Here is a 20,184-nt window from a genome sequence, read left to right on the forward strand (position 1 = left end):
TGATGTTGAGGTCGTGATGGTGGGCCACTTGTGCAAGGGTGCCATGTAGATGTTGGGACGAGCCCTGGGGGACGCCACAGATGATGTCTGTGGCTTCGGATTGGGAGGGTGGGAGGCAGACGCTCTGGGTTCTGCCGGAGAGGAAGGACGTGGTCCAGTCAAGGGCCTTCTCTTGGATTCCGGCTTCTAGGAGGCGTGTCTTTAGAGTGCGATGGCAGACCATGTCGAAGGCGGCCGACAGGTCCAGGAGGATGAGGGCTGATGTTTTGCCGTTGTCTAGTTGGCGCCTGATGTCGCCTGTGGCGGTGATGAGGGCTGTCTCGTGCTGTGGTTTCGTCTGAATCCGGATTGGGATAGGTCCAAGATGTTCTTGTCTTCCAGGAGGCGGGCCAATTGCTTGTTGATGATTTTTTCGAAGACCTTTGCCAGGAATGGGAGCAGGGAGATGGGCCGGAAGTTCTTGAGGTCCTTGGGGTCCGCTTTGGGCTTCTTGAGGAAGGCGTTTATTTCGGCGTGCTTCCAGCTTTCCGGGAATGTCGCTATTTAGAAGGAGATGTTGATGACCTTCTGTAGTTTGGGTGCGATGGCTGCATCTGCTTTGTTGAATAAGTGGTGTGGGCACGGGTCTGACGAGGACCCTGAATGGATGGAGTTCATGACCTTGGGTGTATCGTCATTGACGTTGGACCAGGAGGTCAGGCAGATGGCGCTGGTGGTGTTCACAGGGGAGGTGGAGTATGGCGTAGTCTGGGCGGTAGTGGTGTTAAAGCTGTCGTGGATGTCCGAGATCTTGCGGTGGAAGAAGATGGCTAGTGAGTCGCACAGTTCTTGTGAGGGCGGGATGTCGTTGCCGCTGGGGTTGGAGAGTTCCTTTACGATGCTGAAGAGCTCTTTGCTGTTGTGTGCGTTGTTATCCAAGCATTCTTTAAAGGAGGATCTCTTGGCTAATCTGATGAGGTGGTGATGTGTGCGGGTGGCGTCCCTGTGGGCTGCGTTGTTGTCCGGTGTGTGTTCGTGGAGCCATATTTTCTCCAGTTTCCGGCATGCGCGTTTAGAGGTCTGGAGTTTGTCGGTGAACCAGGTGGCTCTCTTGCTGGCGGGGCTGTTAAAGGGTTTCTTGAGCGGGGCAAGGGTGTTGGCGCAGTCGTCGGTCCAGTGTCTGAGGTTACGGGCTGCAGTGTCTGGGTTTGTGGGGTCGGTGGGTGGGTTCTGGGAGAGGGTGGTGATAAGCTGGACTTTGCTCCAGCAGCGGCGAAGCAGCTGTTGGGTGCAGTGGTTGGTTTCTTGAAGGCGAAATGGATGCACCGGTGGTCGGTCCAGTGGAGTTCAGTGATGTGGTCGAAGGAGACGTGGGTGCTTGTGGAGAAGACTGGGTCCAGCGTGTGGCCGGCGGCGTAGGTGGGCGCGGTGAAGAGTTTACTCAGGCAGAAGTTGTCGAACATGTGGACGAAGTTGGAGTTGTTGTTCTCGAGTTGGAAGTTCAGGTCCCCGAGGAGGATGTAGTCCGTGGAGGAGAGTGCGTGGGTGCTGGCGAGGTCGGCGATGGAGTCGCTGAACTGAGCGTGGGGTCCGGGGAGGGGCTGTAGATGAGTGTTCCTCTGAGGGTGGTGTTGGGTTCGGTGTTTATCCGGATTGCAGGTGTATGGCGGTGTTGAGGGGGTGTGTGTGTGGGTGGCAACCTTGAGGGTGGACTTGTGGACGATGGTTATTTCTCCTCTGGTTCTGTTTGCGCAACCCCTTTGGGTGATCTTTTAGCCGTCCGGGATGGCTATGGCTATGTCGGGCGCCGAGGAGTTGTTCCACCAGGTCTCGGTCAGGAAGGCCACGTCTGGGGCCAATACACTAAAGCCTGTCTGGGAGGTGCTTACACCTCCCTGTGACTGGAACCTTTTGTCCTGCCTTCCCCTGCCAGAGTTGAGTCCAGCAGCAGCAGGACGAATTCGTGTCTCTGGCTGACAGCATCCATCTTGTGATGCCAGGGTCGAGAAAGCTGGTACCGGGTGTACCGGTGTCATATTTCTCCCTCTAGGAGGGTGGAATAATACGTCTCACACAAGTTACTGGTGTGAAGGTATAATTCCAAGGTGTTTGACACCAAACACGACAGTTTTCTGTGAAGTCGTTCTAAAGTTAGCATTTACCGCAAGGTCATGATGCATGTTAGAAATGGGATTTCTGGTTGGCTGAGGCTTGCGCCAAAGCCAGGCAGAAACCACCACTTTAGTTAGAAAGTTACACCCCAAAGATAACCCCTGCTCACCCCCTTGGCAATGTAACACGAGCAGTAATGTGACACGAGCAGTAAGGCTGATCCCGGAGGCAATGTGTAAAACATTTGCGCACGCACCCACCAGCAACAACATCCCAGACCCCCCACAAAAGGAACTCCACACAAGGTTATATCAAAAATAGCCTTTGTTTTATCAAAACACATCAGATAGTAATCACACCATAAACATTGTGCCAACTGGCAATGGCAATATTTACAGGAGATTATGTACACCTGACATAGCCACATGGACCACTGTCAGGATCATCACAAAGTGAACTTGGTAAAGGTGAACTAAAACATACAAGTAAAGTTAGGTCACAGAACGTACAGTCAGTAAACACTGATAATCACTGCACTTGCAACAGTCTGTGCCATGAAATCCATCATACACAGTATCCCACCAGTCTAACTACTTTAGACCCTCACCACCTAAGTAAAACCTTACACTAGGGGCGTAAATCACACAGCGAAGTACAAGCTCCCTAACATACCTAAACAGGTAAAACAACCTCCCTATGCATACATCATACCTAGAGGCATCAAACACAGGGTGTGCAAAACATACTACACACAGCACATTTCCTAACACCCAAAGCATTAGCACATAATTCACATCAAGATCCAGGTTGCGCCACTGCGCCAGAACCTAAACGTTTCAGCTGCCCACTACTTGCTGGGCAGCTGAGGACAAGAACAGGGCCTAAACGCTGCAGCTGGCACTAAGTGCTGCGCAGCTGTGGAAGCCCAAAGTAGGGCCGAAGGAGTGCATCCCACTCCTGAGTTCATTAAGAGCAAGTCCCTAGGAAGAAAAACCTAAACGGTGCAGCTGCCCACTACTTGCTGGGCAGCTGTGAATCAGCCAAAACTGCGACAGGGCCCTCACTGGCCCTTAGGGGAAAAACTGCGCCAACTGCTGGAGCCCTTTAGGCTCTGAAAACCTGATGCACAGCGTTGGAGCCCTCTAGGCTCTAAAAGAAAACATGTCCCCCAAGGACCGCAGTGGCTCCGGAAATGAGGAGGAAATCACGGGCCCCTCTGGGCCAGCCATAAAATAATGGGACCCTTGGAGCCCTCAGGACATAATTGGGGGGGCCTGACACTGCCCCCTAAGTAAAAGGAATGCTCTATCGTTGGAGCACAATGGCTCTGGGGGGGAACACAGGCCCCCAGGAATGCAGGACCCCCATGGGGCCCTCGAAACAAAAGAGGGGCAGCGGTGGAGCGGCCAGCAACAGCGGGTCCGCTCAAACAACCAGAAAGGACTTTGTGCCACTCTGGAGGGGCCCGCTCTTGTGGCGAGACCGCTCCCACTCTGCCTCTCACCACTCGGACTCCCTGGCTGACTCACCGGCTGGGTGGGGGGGGCAGAGGCAGAAGTCCTCAATCTGCGGCGGCAAGCGGAGCTCTCCCGATCCCTGGGAACCCCGCCCGACAGCGCCCTTGTCCCCCATCTCGGAACTGGGACTCAGAGTGGAGCCCGCGAGGCTCGGCGGCTTCTCCCCGGCCGGGGAGGAGCAGAAGTGGAGCCCGCGAGGCTCTGGCTCGCATTGTCGGCCCCGCCCACAACCAGGCGGCAGGCCGGACATCTTCTTCCGGCACTTCTCCCGGGCTGCAGCGGTGAGACTCGGGGTCACAAAATGAGGGGTAGGCTCCCTCGCAATGAAAAGTAAATAGCGGGGTGGGCACCCACAGCGATAAAAAATTAAATAAGCGGGGTGGCACCCGTTTTTGGGAAGTCAGTAAGCAGCCATAAGTGTGGTGGGCACCCGCGCTGCGAGTAAATGCAGCTCTCAGGAGCTAGGTGCCCCCGATAAAAGGACAAATGAGGATAAAGCTCTTCCCAGGTGCTAGGGGTGCACCAAGGCCACCAAGCCAGGACCCCTGAAGCAAGATTGGTCCCAGCAACAAAGTCCAGCAGGCATCCAGGGGTTTGGCAGGGCTCAGGGAGGCAAGCCTTCCCCTGGGCCCCAGTAGCAGCACACCCCTGGTAGATTCGACTTGGAAACAAGAACATTTTACATGAGGTCACAGCCTCTTTTTATACACACAAATCCTTTGTCTACAAAGGTGCAGGCAAGGGGCGAACCAGATGCAACTGCTTCTGGAGCACTTTGTTTTGCTCAGCCCCTCTGCCTATTCACAGGGTGGGTCAGGGACATCAGACACGCCACAGGGGGTGGAGCCAGCATTCTAGAGCGAAGGCCCAGCCCTATTCAGGTCCCAGGTGCACTCCTCCTTCCCATCAACATGCAGATCTCTCCATTCACTACCGGGGCAGACCCATCCTTACTCCTGGAGTCCGGCACACCAGCCAGCTCCAGCCAATCACAAGCCAGACAGTCAATTCACATTCACTGCACAGACAGGCCAACTTCTAGAAGTGGCACTTCCACACTAGACACAATAAATCCATGCATATCATCGCGCAGCATTTAATCACACGAGTCGACACTTACCAAACTAGACCCTGTACTCCCCACACATCAGGAACTACCATGGACACACATATCCCCCATGCATTCCTATGGGAGGGCAGGCCAATCTCACACACGCACTCAGGGAGCGCACACACTTTACACTGGGACACAGTGTCAAAGTGCGCAAAGACCAGAAATCACTATAATTATGTTACATTAAAAAGGCAAAAAGTTCAGGGGTGAGCCTGTCAGAAGGGCCAAGTCCAACAATGCACTTAAGAGTATATGGTATGGCTGCATCACAGATCAACCCCGGAGAATAGATTCCAAAGGCTGCAGAGGGGCTCTGCTTATGCATGGACACCCTCTCACATAAAACCTTCTGGATTGATTAGGCCTGCCATAGGGGTGACTGATAGGTTTATATGCACAGTGATATGGATAGATATAGTGAACCTACATCTAATTAGGGAGAGCATGCACCACCTTACACAGGCTGCGTTAGCAGACATGTTGTGTCATTTTGGATGGTCTCCCAGGGGTGGCATAATACATGCAGCAGCCCCTGGGAGGCCTCTTGGTTACCTATGCCTTAGGTACATAGGGCCCCCAGAATGCAATCTGGAGTGTACCTAAACTACATGAACAACCAATTTAGGGAGAAAGCAGATAGACTGGGGTCTTGATTAACAGGATCCCAGTCAAACTAAGTCGAAAACCAGCAAAACACCAGGAAAAAAGTGAGGGTAACCATGCAGTCAGATTCGATGTGAAAACCTTCTTCAAGTTTTATTCAGAAAAGAAGAATGCATCAACTCTTCAGGTCTGTTATGCATTGCATATGCTAAACCTATGTAGGGCATAGGGGGCACCCATTCCCTCCCCGTTGGGTAAATCTGTGGTGAGAAAAAATATCCCCTGCCTTTGTTCTCTAACAATACACATGCAGTATATAAGATACTATCATATACGGCTTTCTTAAAAGTAGATACGGTTGAATTGTATTTCATGACTAACAAAAAAGCCTTTGTTATTAAACTTTCATAAAATAACAGCTAATTATTCACATATCTGAAAGAAACACGTTAGTGTTAGATTCCTTACCTTAGAATATCCCCAGGCGTCAGTCTGGATCCGGAAACTTTTGCGTAGCAGTACCCCTGCGCGTCGGTAGGCATCGTCTGCAGGCGTCCCCTGCGGCTCCGCGTCCGTCGTCGGCGTCGTGCGCCGTGATGACGTCGCTGGAGTATATAGACGCCGCCTCCGCGCGCTGACGTCAGTTCTTCTTTTTTCCGCGCCAGTGGACGCAGATCTGAAGAGCAGTACTCCGGTCTTTGACCAAGTTTTTCGAAGTTAATTACTCACTGCCTGATAGGATGCCTGGGTTCAAGCACTGTGATGACTGTGAGCGCACGATGTCGGTCACAGACCATCACCGCCTCTGTCTCCGGTGTCTGGGCCCCGACCACGACGTGGACTCCTGCGTCGACTGCCGGGCCCTCACCAACAAGGCTAGGCGGGAGCGGTCCCGCAAGCTACTGGAGCTCCGGGTGTCGGCCCCACGTCGGGACCGGGAGCGGTCCCGGTCCGGCCGGAGGTCGAGAGAGCGTTCGAGGGAACGATCGCGGAGCCGCGCCGAGCGTTCCGGAAGTCGACACCACTCGTCAGGCTCGTCAGGTAGGAAGCATAAGAAGTCGGGGCGTCGTCATCGTACCCCCGACTCCCCCCAACAATCGCGCGATGCGGCCGGGGGCTCGGGTGACCCCAACCCCGCGGCTCCGCGAGAGTCGCCGGCGCGGCCTGCCTCATACCCTCCGGTCCCTGGGCACGGTGCGACGCCTGAGGAGATCGAGGCGTTCCTCATGGCCATGAGGGCGCTCGGTTCTCCGACGGGGCCTACGGTGCCTTCGGGCCCAGTGCTACCGTCTGGGGGTCCTGGCGGTTCGGGTGTCCCTGCCTCGGCGCCGTCGGGTGCTCCGGCCCCGGCGCCGCCGACGGCTCCGACCCCGGCGCCGCAAGGGCCTTCGGGATCGGCGCCGGCTGGTCTTCCGGCCTCCCCGGCGCCGTTGCCATCGGGGTTACCCCCGACGCCGCCCCCGCGCGACGCCGGTTCTCCGGTGCCGGCTCCGGCCGGCTCCGGGGTTCCGGCGCCGGCTCCGGGCGGCGCCGTCCCCTTACCTTCCCCGGCGCCGGACGGGCGTCGCTCGACGCCGGTCTCGGCGCCGATGGGGCCCATGAACCCCGAGGAGCCGGTCTACATCGTTGACTCCGAATACGGAGAAGATGAAGAGTTCGGTGAAGGTTGGGAGGGGTCCGAGGACCCTCTGTCACGCGAGTGCCAGTATGACCCGGACTGGACAGGTGACTTGGGGGATGCCAGTGGTCTGGACGACTCTCCTAACCCTGGTTTGATCTCTCCTCCTACCGTGGCATCGGTGGAGGGAGCTGCATATTCTGTGGTGCTGATGAGGGCTGCCAAGGCCTTACACCTTGAGCTCCCCGTCGCGGCCGTGAGGCCTAACATCCTCACCGAGGTCTTCAAACCGCAGTCATGCCCACAGGAGCCACTGCTGCCGTTTAATGAAGCCTTGTCAGACGTTCTGTTGGGCACTTGGTCCAGGCCCGCTTCAGGTCCGCCTGTTGATCGGAACGTGGCCAGGCGCCACCGTCCTTGTCCGGACGACCCCAAGTTCCTGTCTACCCACCCCACTCCTGAGAGTCTGGTGATCCAGGCCTCGACCTCCCAGTCCGCATTCCCGTCGGCCCCGCCCGACCGGGAATCCAAGAGGTATGACCAATTTGGCAAGAAGGTCTTCTCGTCCATTAGTTTGGGCCTGCGGTCTTGCAACACCGCCTGCCTCTTGGGCCGCTACACCCACTCTGTGTGGGATACGGTCGCGGAACTGCTGCCAGAATGCCCCATGGAGGTGCGGGCAAAACTCGGTCAGGCTGTGGCTGAGGGCCGAGATGCAGCGAAATATTCGATACGGTGTGGTCTTGATACGACCGACTCGCTGGGCAGAGCTATGTCAACGACAGTGGCGATTCGTCGCCACGCCTGGCTGAGATCCGCCAATTTTTCGGCAGACGTCCAAAATACACTGATGGACATGCCGTTCGATGGCTGTCACCTCTTCGGTGACAAGGCGGACCACGCGCTGGAACGCTTCAAGGACTCCAGGGTCACGGCCAAGTCCTTGGGTCTCTCGACCCAGCGTCAGCAAACGGGTTCGTTTCGTCCCTTTCGTGGCCAAGGAAGGGGCGCCCCCACACGTGCTGCCAGCCACGCGCCGCAACAATCCTTTCAACGCGGTGGCGGCCGTGGAAACCGCCGTGGCGGCGGTCGGGGACAACGGCGGGGTCAGACCACACCTTCCCCCGCAGCATCTACCCCAAAATCCTCCTAGTCCGTGCTTTCGGCCCCATGTGACGCCAGTGGGTGGCAGGGTTCGCCATCACCACGCTCACTGGCGCACGATCACTTCGGACAGGTGGGTGCTGCAAATCGTCCGAAGGGGCTACTCCCTCCTCTTCGAGACCTCTCCTCCAGCCATGCCACCGCAGAACCACCGTGTGTCGGGGGACCACTTGACACTTCTGCAGGAGGAAGTTACGGCCCTCTTGGCCAAGGGGGCCATCGAGCGCGTTCCTGGGCCAGAAGTAGGGCGTGGTTGTTATTCCCACTACTTTCTGGTGCCCAAGAAGGACAAGGGGGGGCCTACGTCCTATCTTGGATCTAAGGAACGTCAACGGCTTCCTCCGGAAGGAGAAGTTCAAGATGTTGACGTTAGCTCAGGTCTTGGCTGCCCTAGACCCACAAGACTGGATGGTAGCGTTGGACTTGCAGGACGCCTATTTTCACATCCCCGTCCTGCCGGCCCACCGGCGTTACCTGCGGTTCACGGTAGGCCAGGAGCATTTTCAGTTTATCGTGCTTCCCTTCGGCCTTACCAGCGCCCCACGGGTGTTCACAAAGGTGATGGCGGTGGTCGCAGCCCATCTGCGCAGGTTGGGGGTTTCAGTCTTCCCCTACCTAGACGACTGGTTGTTGAAGGCGGGCTCGCCCCAGACAGTCGTCCACCACCTTCAGATGACGGCAGACCTCTTGCACGACCTGGGGTTCTCCATCAATGTGCCGAAATCACACCTGTGTCCCTCTCAAAAGCTCCTTTTCATCGGAGCGGTTCTGGACTCGGCGCAGTTTCGGGTTTATCCTCCGGAACGGCGGGTTCGGGATATTCAGGCTTTGATTCCCATCTTTCAGCCGCTATCCCAGGTTTCGGTCAGGTTGACGCTGCGGCTGCTGGGACTGATGGCTTCCTGCATCCTTCTGGTGCATCACGCTCGGTGGCGGATGCGGGCTCTGCAGTGGGACCTGAAGTTTCAGTGGGCCCAGCATCAGGGCAACTTGTCCGACCACGTCTTGATCTCGGAGGGCACTGCGAGACAACTGCAGTGGTGGCTTACGGACCGCGATTGGGTCAGGGGCAAGTCCCTCTCCCTTCCCCAACCGGAGCACGTTGTCGTGACGGACGCGTCCCTCCAGGGCTGGGGTGGCCACTTGGGAGAGGCAGAGATCAGAGGCATCTGGTCTCCGGCGGAGTCCCGGCTCCATATCAACCTGTTGGAGCTGCGGGCGATTCGTCTGGCACTGAAGGCATTCCTCCCCTTTGTCAACGGGAGTGTGGTGCAGGTGTTCACCGACAACACCACCGCTATGTGGTACTGCAACAAACAGGGCGGTGTGGGGTCGTGGACCCTTTGCCAGGAGGCTCTGCGCCTCTGGCAATGGCTGGAACGTCAGGGCGTGACTCTGACGGTTCAACACCTGGCAGGTTCTCTGAACGCCAGGGCGGACGAACTCAGCCGTCGGTGCTCGATGGATCACGAATGGCGTCTGAACTCGGACGTGGCGCAAGGCATCTTTCTGCAATGGGGAGAGCCTTGGTTAGATCTATGCGCCACCGAAGAGAACGCGCAATGTCATCGGTTCTGCGCGTTGGAGTTTCCAAGACGGCACTCGCACGGCGACGCCTTTCGGCGCTAGTGGAGTTGCGGTCTGTTATACGCCTTTCCGCCTATACCACTTCTGCCCAGAGTGCTGAAGAAGATCAGGCGCGACCGGGCCCAAGTTATCCTTGTGGCTCCGGACTGGGCTCGAAGATACTGGTATCCCGAGCTACTCAGCATGTCAGTCGGTCCCCCGATCCGCCTGCCCCTTCAGGAGGACCTTCTGTCGCAGCAGCAGGGGACGGTCCTCCACCCGAACCTGTCCAGTCTCCACCTCCATGCTTGGAGATTGAGCGGCGGCAGTTGAGGCCATTTGACTTGCCTCCTGAAGTCTGTGATGTTATTCTGGCAGCCAGGCGTCCCTCCACTAAGTCGGTATACGCCTGTCGGTGGAACAGATTTGTGGCATGGTGCACAGCAAAGGCTGTGGATCCTCTTTCTGCCCCTCTTTCGGAGGTTCTTCTGTTTCTTCTTTCTCTTGCCCAGCAGGGCTCTGCTCTGGGCACTATCAAGGGCTACCTTTCTGCTCTTTCAGCCTTTTTAAGGCTTCCTGATCAGCCTTCTTTGTTCAAATCCCCGATTGTAACTCGATTCTTGAAAGGCATCACTCACATGTTTCCACCTGTTCCGTTTGTGATGCCTCAGTGGGATTTGAACCTGGTTCTGACCTTTCTAATGTGTGCTCCCTTTGAGCCCCTTCATTCTTGTCCTCTCCGTCTCCTGACTTTAAAGACGGCTTTCCTGGTTGCCATCACCTCTGCCAGGAGAGTGAGTGAGCTCCAGGCTCTTTCTGTCCAACCTCCTTTCCTGTTCATTCATCCTGATAAGGTGGTTCTGAGGACTAGACCTTCTTTCCTGCCCAAGGTTGTTTCGGCCTTTCACATCGGGCAGTCCATCACCCTCCCTTCCTTCTTCCCGCCTCCGCATCCTTCAAAGGATGAAGAGCGGCTCCATCGTCTGGACCCAAAACGTGCGCTTTCATTTTACATGGATCGCACACGCCAGTTCCGGGTGGATGACCAACTGTTTGTTGGCTACGTGGGTGCGAAGAAGGGACGGGCGGTCTGTAAACGAACCATCTCTCGATGGGTCGTCCTCTGCATCAAAGCGTGCTACTCTTTGGCTCGGAAGGAGCCTCCTGTTGGGCTGAGGGCCCATTCCACTCGGGCCACGGCGGCTACCACTGCCCTGGGCCGGGGAGTCCCCTTGCAGGACATTTGCCAAGCGGCTACGTGGGCCTCGCTGCACACCTTTGCGAGGCACTACTGCCTGGACAGTCAAGTCCGGAGGGATGGCTTCTTTGGCCGTTCTGTCCTCCAGGACTTTCTGGTGTAGTTTGTATTGGTTCGCAGACCCACCACCGGGGTTGGTATTGCTGGGGTATGTATTCTAAGGTAAGGAATCTAACACTAACGTGTTTCTTTCAGATGAACAAGTTACTTACCTTCGGTAACGATATATCTGTAAGAAACATTAGTTAGTGTTAGATTCCTTACCGATCCCACCCATCCTCCCCGTTCTGCGAACTGATACCTAGGGTTAAGGACATCCCTTTCAGGGCCCTAGTTTTACATGGCACCAGTGTTGGTTCTCTCATGGCTCTGCGTCTCCTGGCGCGGAAATGCTGTGTGCAATGAACTGACGTCAGCGCGCGGAGGCGGCGTCTATATACTCCAGCGACGTCATCACGGCGCACGACGCCGACGACGGACGCGGAGCCGCAGGGGACGCCTGCAGACGACGCCTACCGACGCGCAGGGGTACTGCTACGCAAAAGTTTCCGGATCCAGACTGACGCCTGGGGATATTCTAAGGTAAGGAATCTAACACTAACTAATGTTTCTTACAGATATATCGTTACCGAAGGTAAGTAACTTGTTCATTAATGCAAATTCTTACACATTCTGATCAAGTCACATTCAAATTTCTTTTCTACCTTCCTCTAGTGATGACAAGGATGAGAGCTAAGGTTGTACCTTTCAAGGCATTTGAGGTTTTAGGCTGTAGTTACTATTGCCCCCGCCACCTGTAAGTCACCTTTAACTAGAGTGCTTTTTTAGGTGAGCATGCACGCACATTCCAACACTTATGCTTTTGAAAAAACTGTGAGTATAATTTTTACTGTTTAGTAAGATTTTAGGTTGTTGACAAATGGTCAGTAATTATAGATTGCCTTTAAACAGGTGCCCCAACAGTCTGCCCATGAGACTGATGAATTCTTATGATGTTATCTAATATGTTTTAGACTCATGTATAGTTCTTTATTTTCTAGTACGGGGATGAAGTGGCATGGTCTGAGATAGAGAATGTCTGGACTACCCTAGCAGATGGCTGGCCAAAGAATCTGAAGATCATTTTACACTTTTTAATCAGCATATGTGGAGTAAATAGTGAACCCAGTCTTTTGCCTTATGTAAGTATTTACTGCCATTGACCCATGAAACTCATGCTGCTTTTGGAACTGAATTCTTCAGCATTGTGCATCATTGTATTATTTTCTCATGTTTCTTCACTATCTCTGATATCCATCTTCCTGTAAGGATAAAACCTGCTCAACAGAAAACTTTGGCGAAATTTAGCCTGTCTAGTAGGCTTCATTGTGATCTGTAGTCGATATCTGTGATTGTGGTAGGGAAGTAAGAAAAGTGTTGAGGAGCTGTGATTAAGCTAGAACCTTCAGATCTGTGTCCTGTTGGCTCCTTTCTTCAGGCTGAGCAGAATGGTGGCTGGCTATATCTCCTGTCAAACTTTGGCCAGATGACTCCACTGACCAACATGTGATGATAGCTCTTAACACATTAATATCCCACTATGTTATTGAAATCTTGGAACTTTTTTGGGGTGGGCACAGATGATGTTCTGACTTGACATTGGCTGACCTAGGAGTTTGGCAGGGGGCACATCAGCATGTAACTAAGCGGATATACCACATACCCAGTGTGTGGGTCAACGTTCTCTTAATTGATTGCCAGTTAATCATTATTTATGTTGCTTTTCTTTGGGTTTGTTTTGGTTGTATTTTGGGGATTGAGGAGTGGGCTGGAGATTAATGTCTCTCTATCTTTTGCTGTTTGTCCTGCACCACTCTTAGACTATAGATAAGGTGGTATGCCCCCTAACCAAAGTTTCACCAACTAGTACGCCCACTGCATATCCTAGACGACTGTGTTCTCCTTTCCTTTAGCAATCGTTTAACTTATCCTATTCAACATTTAAGGTTTAAATTAAAAATATAATTAGAACATTGGAATGTTGGTAGCTCCATTGAAAACAATGGAGTGCTCCGGGCTTATAATGGCTGGTATAAGCCCGGACCTCCAACATTCCAATGTTTGTTTGTTCACAGCTCTGGCTGTGAACAAAGGCTTCAGGGAGCCTGAGGGGATTTCAATCCCCTCGCGCTCCCTAAAGTCTTGGTTCTATTTGTTAGAACATTCTACCCTCTATTGACATAATGTTCTAATAACCTTATAGCCCTTCATAGCAGGGCTATATCGGCTTTTAAAGTCCCTCTGCTTTGTTAAAGTCCCTCGCCTTTGGCTTAGGCCTTTAACGCTGCAGTGGGCCTTTAGTAGTGGTATAGCTTGCTACGGCGGGCATCTGAAAGAAACAGGTTAGTGTTAGATTCCTTACCTTAGAATATCCCCAGGCGTCAGACTGGATCCGGAACGTTTTGCGTAGCAGTACCCCTGCGCGTCCGTAGGCGTCGTCTGCGGCTCTGCGTCCGTCGGCGCGTGGTCGCCGGGATGACGTCGTTGGAGTACTTAGACGCCGCCCCGTGCGCTGAAGTCAGTTCTTCTATTTTCTGCGCCAACAAGCGCAGGTCCGGGAAGAGCCGTACTCCTTAATCACTTTTTGACTAACTTTTTTCGATCTGTTTTGGATCTTCTCGAGTCGTTTATCGACTCCGTTGCCGGTAGGGATGCCTGGGTTCAAGCCTACTGACGACTGTAGCCAAATGACGTGGCCGGGTGTTTTTGGCGACACCGCCCACGCGGCTCCACTGGAGCCGCAAGCGCCGCGTCCATCTCCACACCCGCCGGTCCCTGGGCTGAACGTGACACCGTAGGAGATCAGCGCCTTCCTCGCAGTCATGAGGTCTCGCTTTCCTCCGTCTGGTCCCGTCGAGGTGCCTTAGGGTTCTGCGGGCCCATCTGGGAGCCCAAGCGGGCCGGCGGCTTCGGTCCCGACGCCGCAGGACTCGATCCGTGTCGACGCTGGTCGACCTTACAACCCCTACGCCGGCGCCGGCCTCAAGCGGCTTAGTCCCCAATCCCCACCCCGGTCCGGATCCGGCATCGAGCCCATCAACAAAGATCTGGCTCCATCCTTTCTTCCTGACTTTCAGGAGATGGAGGACGGAGGACCTTCTGGCTCTGCAGTGCCAGTTGAGTGAGGACTGGGCGGACGAACTTGGGGAAGCCAGTGGTCTGGACACTTCGCCCGACACTGGTTTTGTCTCCCCTCCTACCCTGGCTACGGAGGAGGTGGCTGCGTACAGCGTGGTGTTGACTCGGGCAGCCAAGGCCTTGGCTCTTGAGCTCCCAGTCGCGGCCGTGAGGACTAACCTCCTCACTTAGGTACTCAAACCTAAGGCAAGCTCCTCGGAGCCTCTCCTGCCGTTCAACGAGGCCCTCACTGACGTTCGGTTGGGCACCTGGTCCAAGCCCTCCACAGGCCTCCCTTTGGATCGGAACGTGGCCCGACGCCACTGCCCAGCTCCGTGCGACCCCAGCTTCCTGTCTGTTCACCCCTCCCCTGAGAGCCTGGTGATCCAAGCCTCAACTTCCCAGACCGCATTCCCGACCGCCCCTCCGGATCGGGAATCCAAAAGTTACGACCAGTTCGGTAAGAAGCTGTTCTCCTCACTGAGTTTGGGGTTGCGGTCTGTCAACACTGCCTGTCTTTTGGGCCGTTACTCTCACTCTTTGTGGGATACGGTTGCGGAAGTGCTGCCGCAGTGTCCGGCGGAGATCAAGGCAAAGCTAACCCAGGCCCTCGCGGAGGGAAGGGACGCAGCACGATATTCCATTCAGTGTGGACTGGATACCACGGACCCGCTAGGCAAGGCAATTGCAACGTCGGTGGTGGTTCGCCACCACGCCTGGCTGAGGTCCACCAACTTTTCGGGCGATTTCCAAGCATCCCTTATGGACATCCCCTTTGATGGCCATCGCCTTTTTGACAAGACGGACAGCGCGCTGGAACATTTTAAGGACTCCAGGGCTACGGCCAAGTCCTTGGGCCTCGGCCAACACCAGCAGACTTCGCCTTTCGTCCCTTTTATGGCCAAGGAAGGGGCGCCCCCTCATGTCCAGCTAGCCACTGGCCGCAAAACAAACCTAAACGCGCTCGTGGACGTTTTAACCGTTGTGGTGGTGCCGGGGGACACTGGCAAGGTCAGTCCACACCCGCCCGCGCAGCATCTGCCTCAAAATCCTTCAGGCCCATTCGACGCCAGTGGGGGGGCTTGGCTCGCCATCACCACCTCCACCGGCCCTCCATCACATCGGACAGGTGGGTACTGCAAATCGTCTGAAGGGGTTACTCCCTCCCCTTCGAGGCGACCCCTCCAGCCATGCCACCGCAGTACCACCGCATGTCGGGGGATCACTTGCGACTTCTACAGGAGGAAGTTACGGCCCTCTTGGCCAAATGGGCTGTCGAGCACCTTCCTGGCCAGAAGTAGGACGTGGTTGCTATTCCCACTACTTTCTGGTACCCAAGAAGGGCAAAAGGGGCCCACGCCCTACCTTGGATTTAAGGAGCGTCAACGGCTTCCTCCGGAAGGAGAAGTTCAAGATGCTGACTTTGGCTGAGGTCTTAGCTGCCCTGGACTCAGGAGACTGGATGGTAGCGTTGGACTTGCAGGATGCTTATTTCCACTTCCCCGTCCTGCCAGCCCATTGGCGATACCTACGGTTCACGGTAGGCTACAAGCACTTTCAGTTTACTGTGCTCCCCTTCAGCTTTACCAGCGCCCCACGGGTGTTCACGAAAGTGATGGCGGTGGTCGCAGCTCATCTGCGCAAATTAAGGGTTTCAGCTTTTCCCTACCTCGACGACTGGTTGTTTAAGGCGGGCTTGCCCCAAACAGTCGTCTCCCACCTCCAGACTAAGGCCGACCTCCTGCACTCGCTGGGGTACTCCATCAACGTGCCGAAGTCACACCTGTGTCCCTCTCAGAAGCTCCTCTTTATCGGAGCAGTTCTAGACTCTGCGCCGTTTCGGGTTTATCCTCCCGAACAGCTGGTTCGGGATATTCAGGCTCTGATTCTGGTCTTTCAGCCTTTATCCCAAGTTTCGGTCAGGTTGACGGTGCGGCTCCTGGGGCTGATGGCCTCCTGCATCCTTCTGGTGCATCACGCCCGCTGGCGGATGCGGGCTATGCAGTGGGAACTGAAGTTTCAGTGGGCACAGCATCATGACAACCTCTCCGACCACGTCCGGATCTCGGAGGGCACTGCGAAACAGTTGCAGTGTTGGCTCACGAACCGCGATTGGGTCAGCGGCAGATCTCTCTCCATTCCCCAACCGGAGCACGTAGTGGTGACAGATGCGTCCCTCCTGGGATGGGGGGCCACATGGGAGAGAGGGAGATCAGAGGCCTCTGGTCTCCGGCGGAGTACCGGTTCCACATCAACCTTCTGGAGCTGCGGGCGATCCGGCTTGCATTGAAGGCATTCCTTCCCTCTGTCCGGTGAAGTGTAGTGCAGGTGTTCACGTACAACACCACCTCCATGTGGTACTGCAACAAACAGAGCCGGGTGGGGTTGTGGACCCTTTGTCAGGAGACTCTGCGTCTCTGGACATGGCTGGAACATCAGGGCGTCACCCTGGTGGTTCAACACCTGGTAGGATCCCTGAACGCCAGGGCGGACGAACTCAGCTGCCGGTGCATGATGGATCACGAATGGCATCTGAACTTGGATGTGGCGCAAGGCCTCTTTCGGCAGTGGGGAGAGCCTTGGTTAGATCTATTCGCCACCGAAGAGAACGTGCAATGTCATCAGTTCTGCGCGTTGGAATTTCAAAGGCGGCACTCGCTCAGAGACGCTTTTCATCGTGAGTGGAGCTGCGGTCTGTTGTACGCATTTCCGCCTATACCACTTCTGCCCAGAATGCTGAAGAAGATCAGGCGCGACCGGGCACAAGTCATCCTTGTGGGTCCGGACTGGGCACGAAGATACTGGTATTCCGAGCTACTCAGCATGTCAGTCGATCCTCCGATTCGTCTGCCTCTTCAGGAGGACCTTCTGTCGCATCAGCAGGGGGCCGTCCTCCACCCGAACCTGTCCAGCCTCCACCTCCATGCGTGGATATTGGGCGGCGGCAGTTGAGGCCATTTGACTTGCCTCCTGAAGTATGTGATGTGATTCTGGCAGCCAGGCGTCTCTCCACAAAATCAGTATACGCCTGCAGGTGGAACAAAGTTGTGGCATGGTGCACAGCAAAGGCTGTGGATCCTCTCTCTGCCCCCCTTTCTGAGGTTCTCCTCTTCCTTCTTTCTCTTGCCCAGCATGGCTCTGCTCTGGGCACTCTTAAGGGCTTCTTGAGGCTTCCTGGTCAGCCTTCTCTTTTCAAGTCCCCTATTGTTTTATGGATTCTTGAAGGGCATCACACACATGTTCCCTCCTGTTCTTTTCGTGATGCCTCAGTGGGACCTTGTTCTTACATTTCTGATGTGCGCTCCTTTCGAGCCACTTCACAATTGCCCTCTTAGTCTTCTGACTCTTAAGACTGCATTCCTGGTAGCCATCACCTCTGTTAGGAGAGTGAGTGAGCTCCAGGCTCTTTCATCTAAGCCTCCTTTCCTTTCCGTCCATCCGGACAAAGTTGTGTTCAAAACACGTCGTTCTTTCCTGCACTACATTGTTACAGCCTTTCACATCGGGCAGTCCATAACCTTGCCCATCTTCTTTCCGCCTCCGCATCCTTCCAAGGAGGAAGAGAGGCTCTACCCTCTGGACCCAAAACGTGCGCGCTCCTTCTACCTTGATCGCACACGCCAGTTCCGGGTGGACGACCAGCTCTTTGTTTGTTACATGGGTGCGAAGAAGGGACGGGCGTTGCACAAACGGACCATCTCTCGGTGGATCGTGTTGTGCATCAAGGTCTGTTACTCCTTGACTAAAAAGGAGCCCCGTAAGGCTGAGGGTCACTCTACTCGGGCCATGGCGGCTACTACTGCCCTGGGTCGGGGAGTCCCCTTGCAGGACATCTGTCAGGCAGCTACGTGGGCCTCACTGCACAGGTTTGCTAGACACTACTACCTGGACAGCCAAGTCCGGAGAGATGGCTTTTTCTGACGTTCTGTTCTCCAGGACTTTCTGGTGTGGTCTTGGTCCGCAGACCCACCACTGGGGTTGGTATTGCGGGGGTACCTATTCTAAGGTCAAGAATCTAACACTAACCCGTTTTTTTCAGATGCACAAGTTACTTACCTTCTGTAACGATATATCTGTATGAAACAGTAGTTAGTGTTAGACTCCTTACCCCCCACCCATCCTCCTCGTTCCGCGGACCGATATCTAGGGTTAAGGTATTTCCCTTTGAGGGCCCTAGTTTAATGGCACCAGTGTCGGTCTCTGGCTTGGCTCTGCGGTCCTGGCGCGTAAAGCTATGTACAAGAACTGACTTCAGCGCACGAGGGCGGCATTAAAGTACTCTGACGTCATCCCGGCGACCACTACGCCGACAAGGGATGCGGAGCCGCAGACGACACCTACCAACGCGCAGGTGTACTGCTACGCAAAACTTTCCGGATTCAGTCTGACGCCTGGGGATATTCTAAGGTAAGGAATCTAACACTAACTACTGTTTCTTGCAGATCTATTGTTACCGAAGGTAAGTAACTTGTGCTATAAGGCTATAGTAAAATAGGGCAATTTATTTATTTATTTTATTTATAAAGTTTTGTATAGCTACCTTCTGGAGGGATAGAATAATATTATTGGTGTCCAAGACATATGCCTGAAGAGGACTTACTGGACCTGATGCAGACATAAACAATGCCCTTTAACTTTTTGCTCTTCTTCAATAAAAAAAACAATGAGGGTGGCTCTTGTGTTACACAAGTCTTTACTAGCCACATCTTAGGCAATTGTGAATAAGGAGCAGGTAATATTATGATTACAGAAGGCTATAGAACTGTATGACTACTATTGTAACACTTAATGTACTCCACACAGAGCAAGGTGGCTGTATGTCCTGGCAGGATTCACAGAAGACAAACTGATCATCACTGGGTTGCATGGTTGGAGTGAGCAATCTGGTGACACCAAAAGAATTCACCTTCTCTTTGCATGTTAACTGCATTTATTTGTAGATTGATTATATTTTATTCCGTAACACTACTCTAAATTGTGAAAAACACCCCATAACAATCTCAGACCATGTCTTAGTGCTAACTCTGTTAATGGCGCTCAACCCTCAGCTCGAATAACAGTGCGCTCATCAATCGGAGTTCTCCACTTTAAAACTGATTAAACTAAGGAATAGTTTAACCTTATTGATTTAAGAGGGGGATGATTGAGTAGTACATGGGAAGCCTTTTAACAATATAGAAAAAGGCAAACGTAAGGGGATTATATTGGGAATGAAGAAACCTAATTGCTAGGACAAAGAGAAGGCATAAGAAACCATCAAAACCATGCAACATGAGCACACTGCTAGTCTGCAAAGTTGCAGCTTTGAAATCCATACTTAATGAAACAGAAATCTGAAATTGAGTTTGCTTTGTCTTAAGAAAACCATGGCCAGGGCAGCAAAACTGGTCCTCATCTGACTCTGCCAGTTGATACAAATAGTAGAGAGGGTCTGTTGCATAGAAATGCATTGTTCTACTAGGAAGATCCTCACTCCAGCCATCAAAATGTAAATGCATGTCATAATTATTACTTCCCTGTATTTTGTGCACACCACCTCAGAAGGTGAACAAAGGGACTTCTCTTTTGGAATGGGGTAAAGGGATAATGAGCCCGGCACATGAAACCTCTAGCACTAAACCCAAATGGTGGGTTTTGCAATCATATATTCCAAGAATGTTAGTTGAAAGCATGATAAAATGTCAAAAAAGATTGCTGTATTCTGATATATTTTTTCAAAGTTCAAATTCTTTTATTCATAATTATGTAAACTCATCAGACAATACACATCCCGTTCCTTCTTTAAACAGACAACGTATCTTTTGAGGTTACGCTCTGTCATGGCTGTGAAAAAAATAATACATGACCAGTATTTAAGAACATTTAAAAACAAACATCTTATATAACATCATATATAGCAAAAGCTACACCACTTCTACACAATGTATAAACTACTATTAATCATTACACACTCCAGTGAAATGATAGATTTGGTTGGTCTTCCGATGTTAAAACCCAGTATGCTAGGAAGCAATGTCCCCTTATAAAACTACAGGCTTGAAACCATCCCGAAGTTTTCTGAAACAGATGTCAGTAATGGGCTCTAATGAGGTGGCTC

At 53.5% G+C, this 20,184-nt stretch overlaps 1 protein-coding gene across 11 annotated transcripts in view; it reads left to right on the forward strand.

Moving 5' to 3' along the window:
• FRYL (FRY like transcription coactivator) overlaps nt 1-20,184 on the forward strand; it is a 2,483,143-nt gene that overhangs the window by 1,327,282 nt on the left and 1,135,677 nt on the right. For all 11 annotated transcript variants that reach the window (XM_086962669.1, XM_086962670.1, XM_086962671.1 and 8 more), the window contains one exon: nt 11,972-12,112. In XM_086962669.1, the coding sequence (XP_086818795.1) occupies nt 11,972-12,112 (141 nt within the window). The remainder of the gene's footprint in view (nt 1-11,971; nt 12,113-20,184) is intronic.

This window comes from Lissotriton vulgaris, chromosome 3_1, assembly GCF_964263255.1.
Source record: "Lissotriton vulgaris chromosome 3_1, aLisVul1.2, whole genome shotgun sequence".
Taxonomy (NCBI): domain Eukaryota; kingdom Metazoa; phylum Chordata; class Amphibia; order Caudata; family Salamandridae; genus Lissotriton; species Lissotriton vulgaris.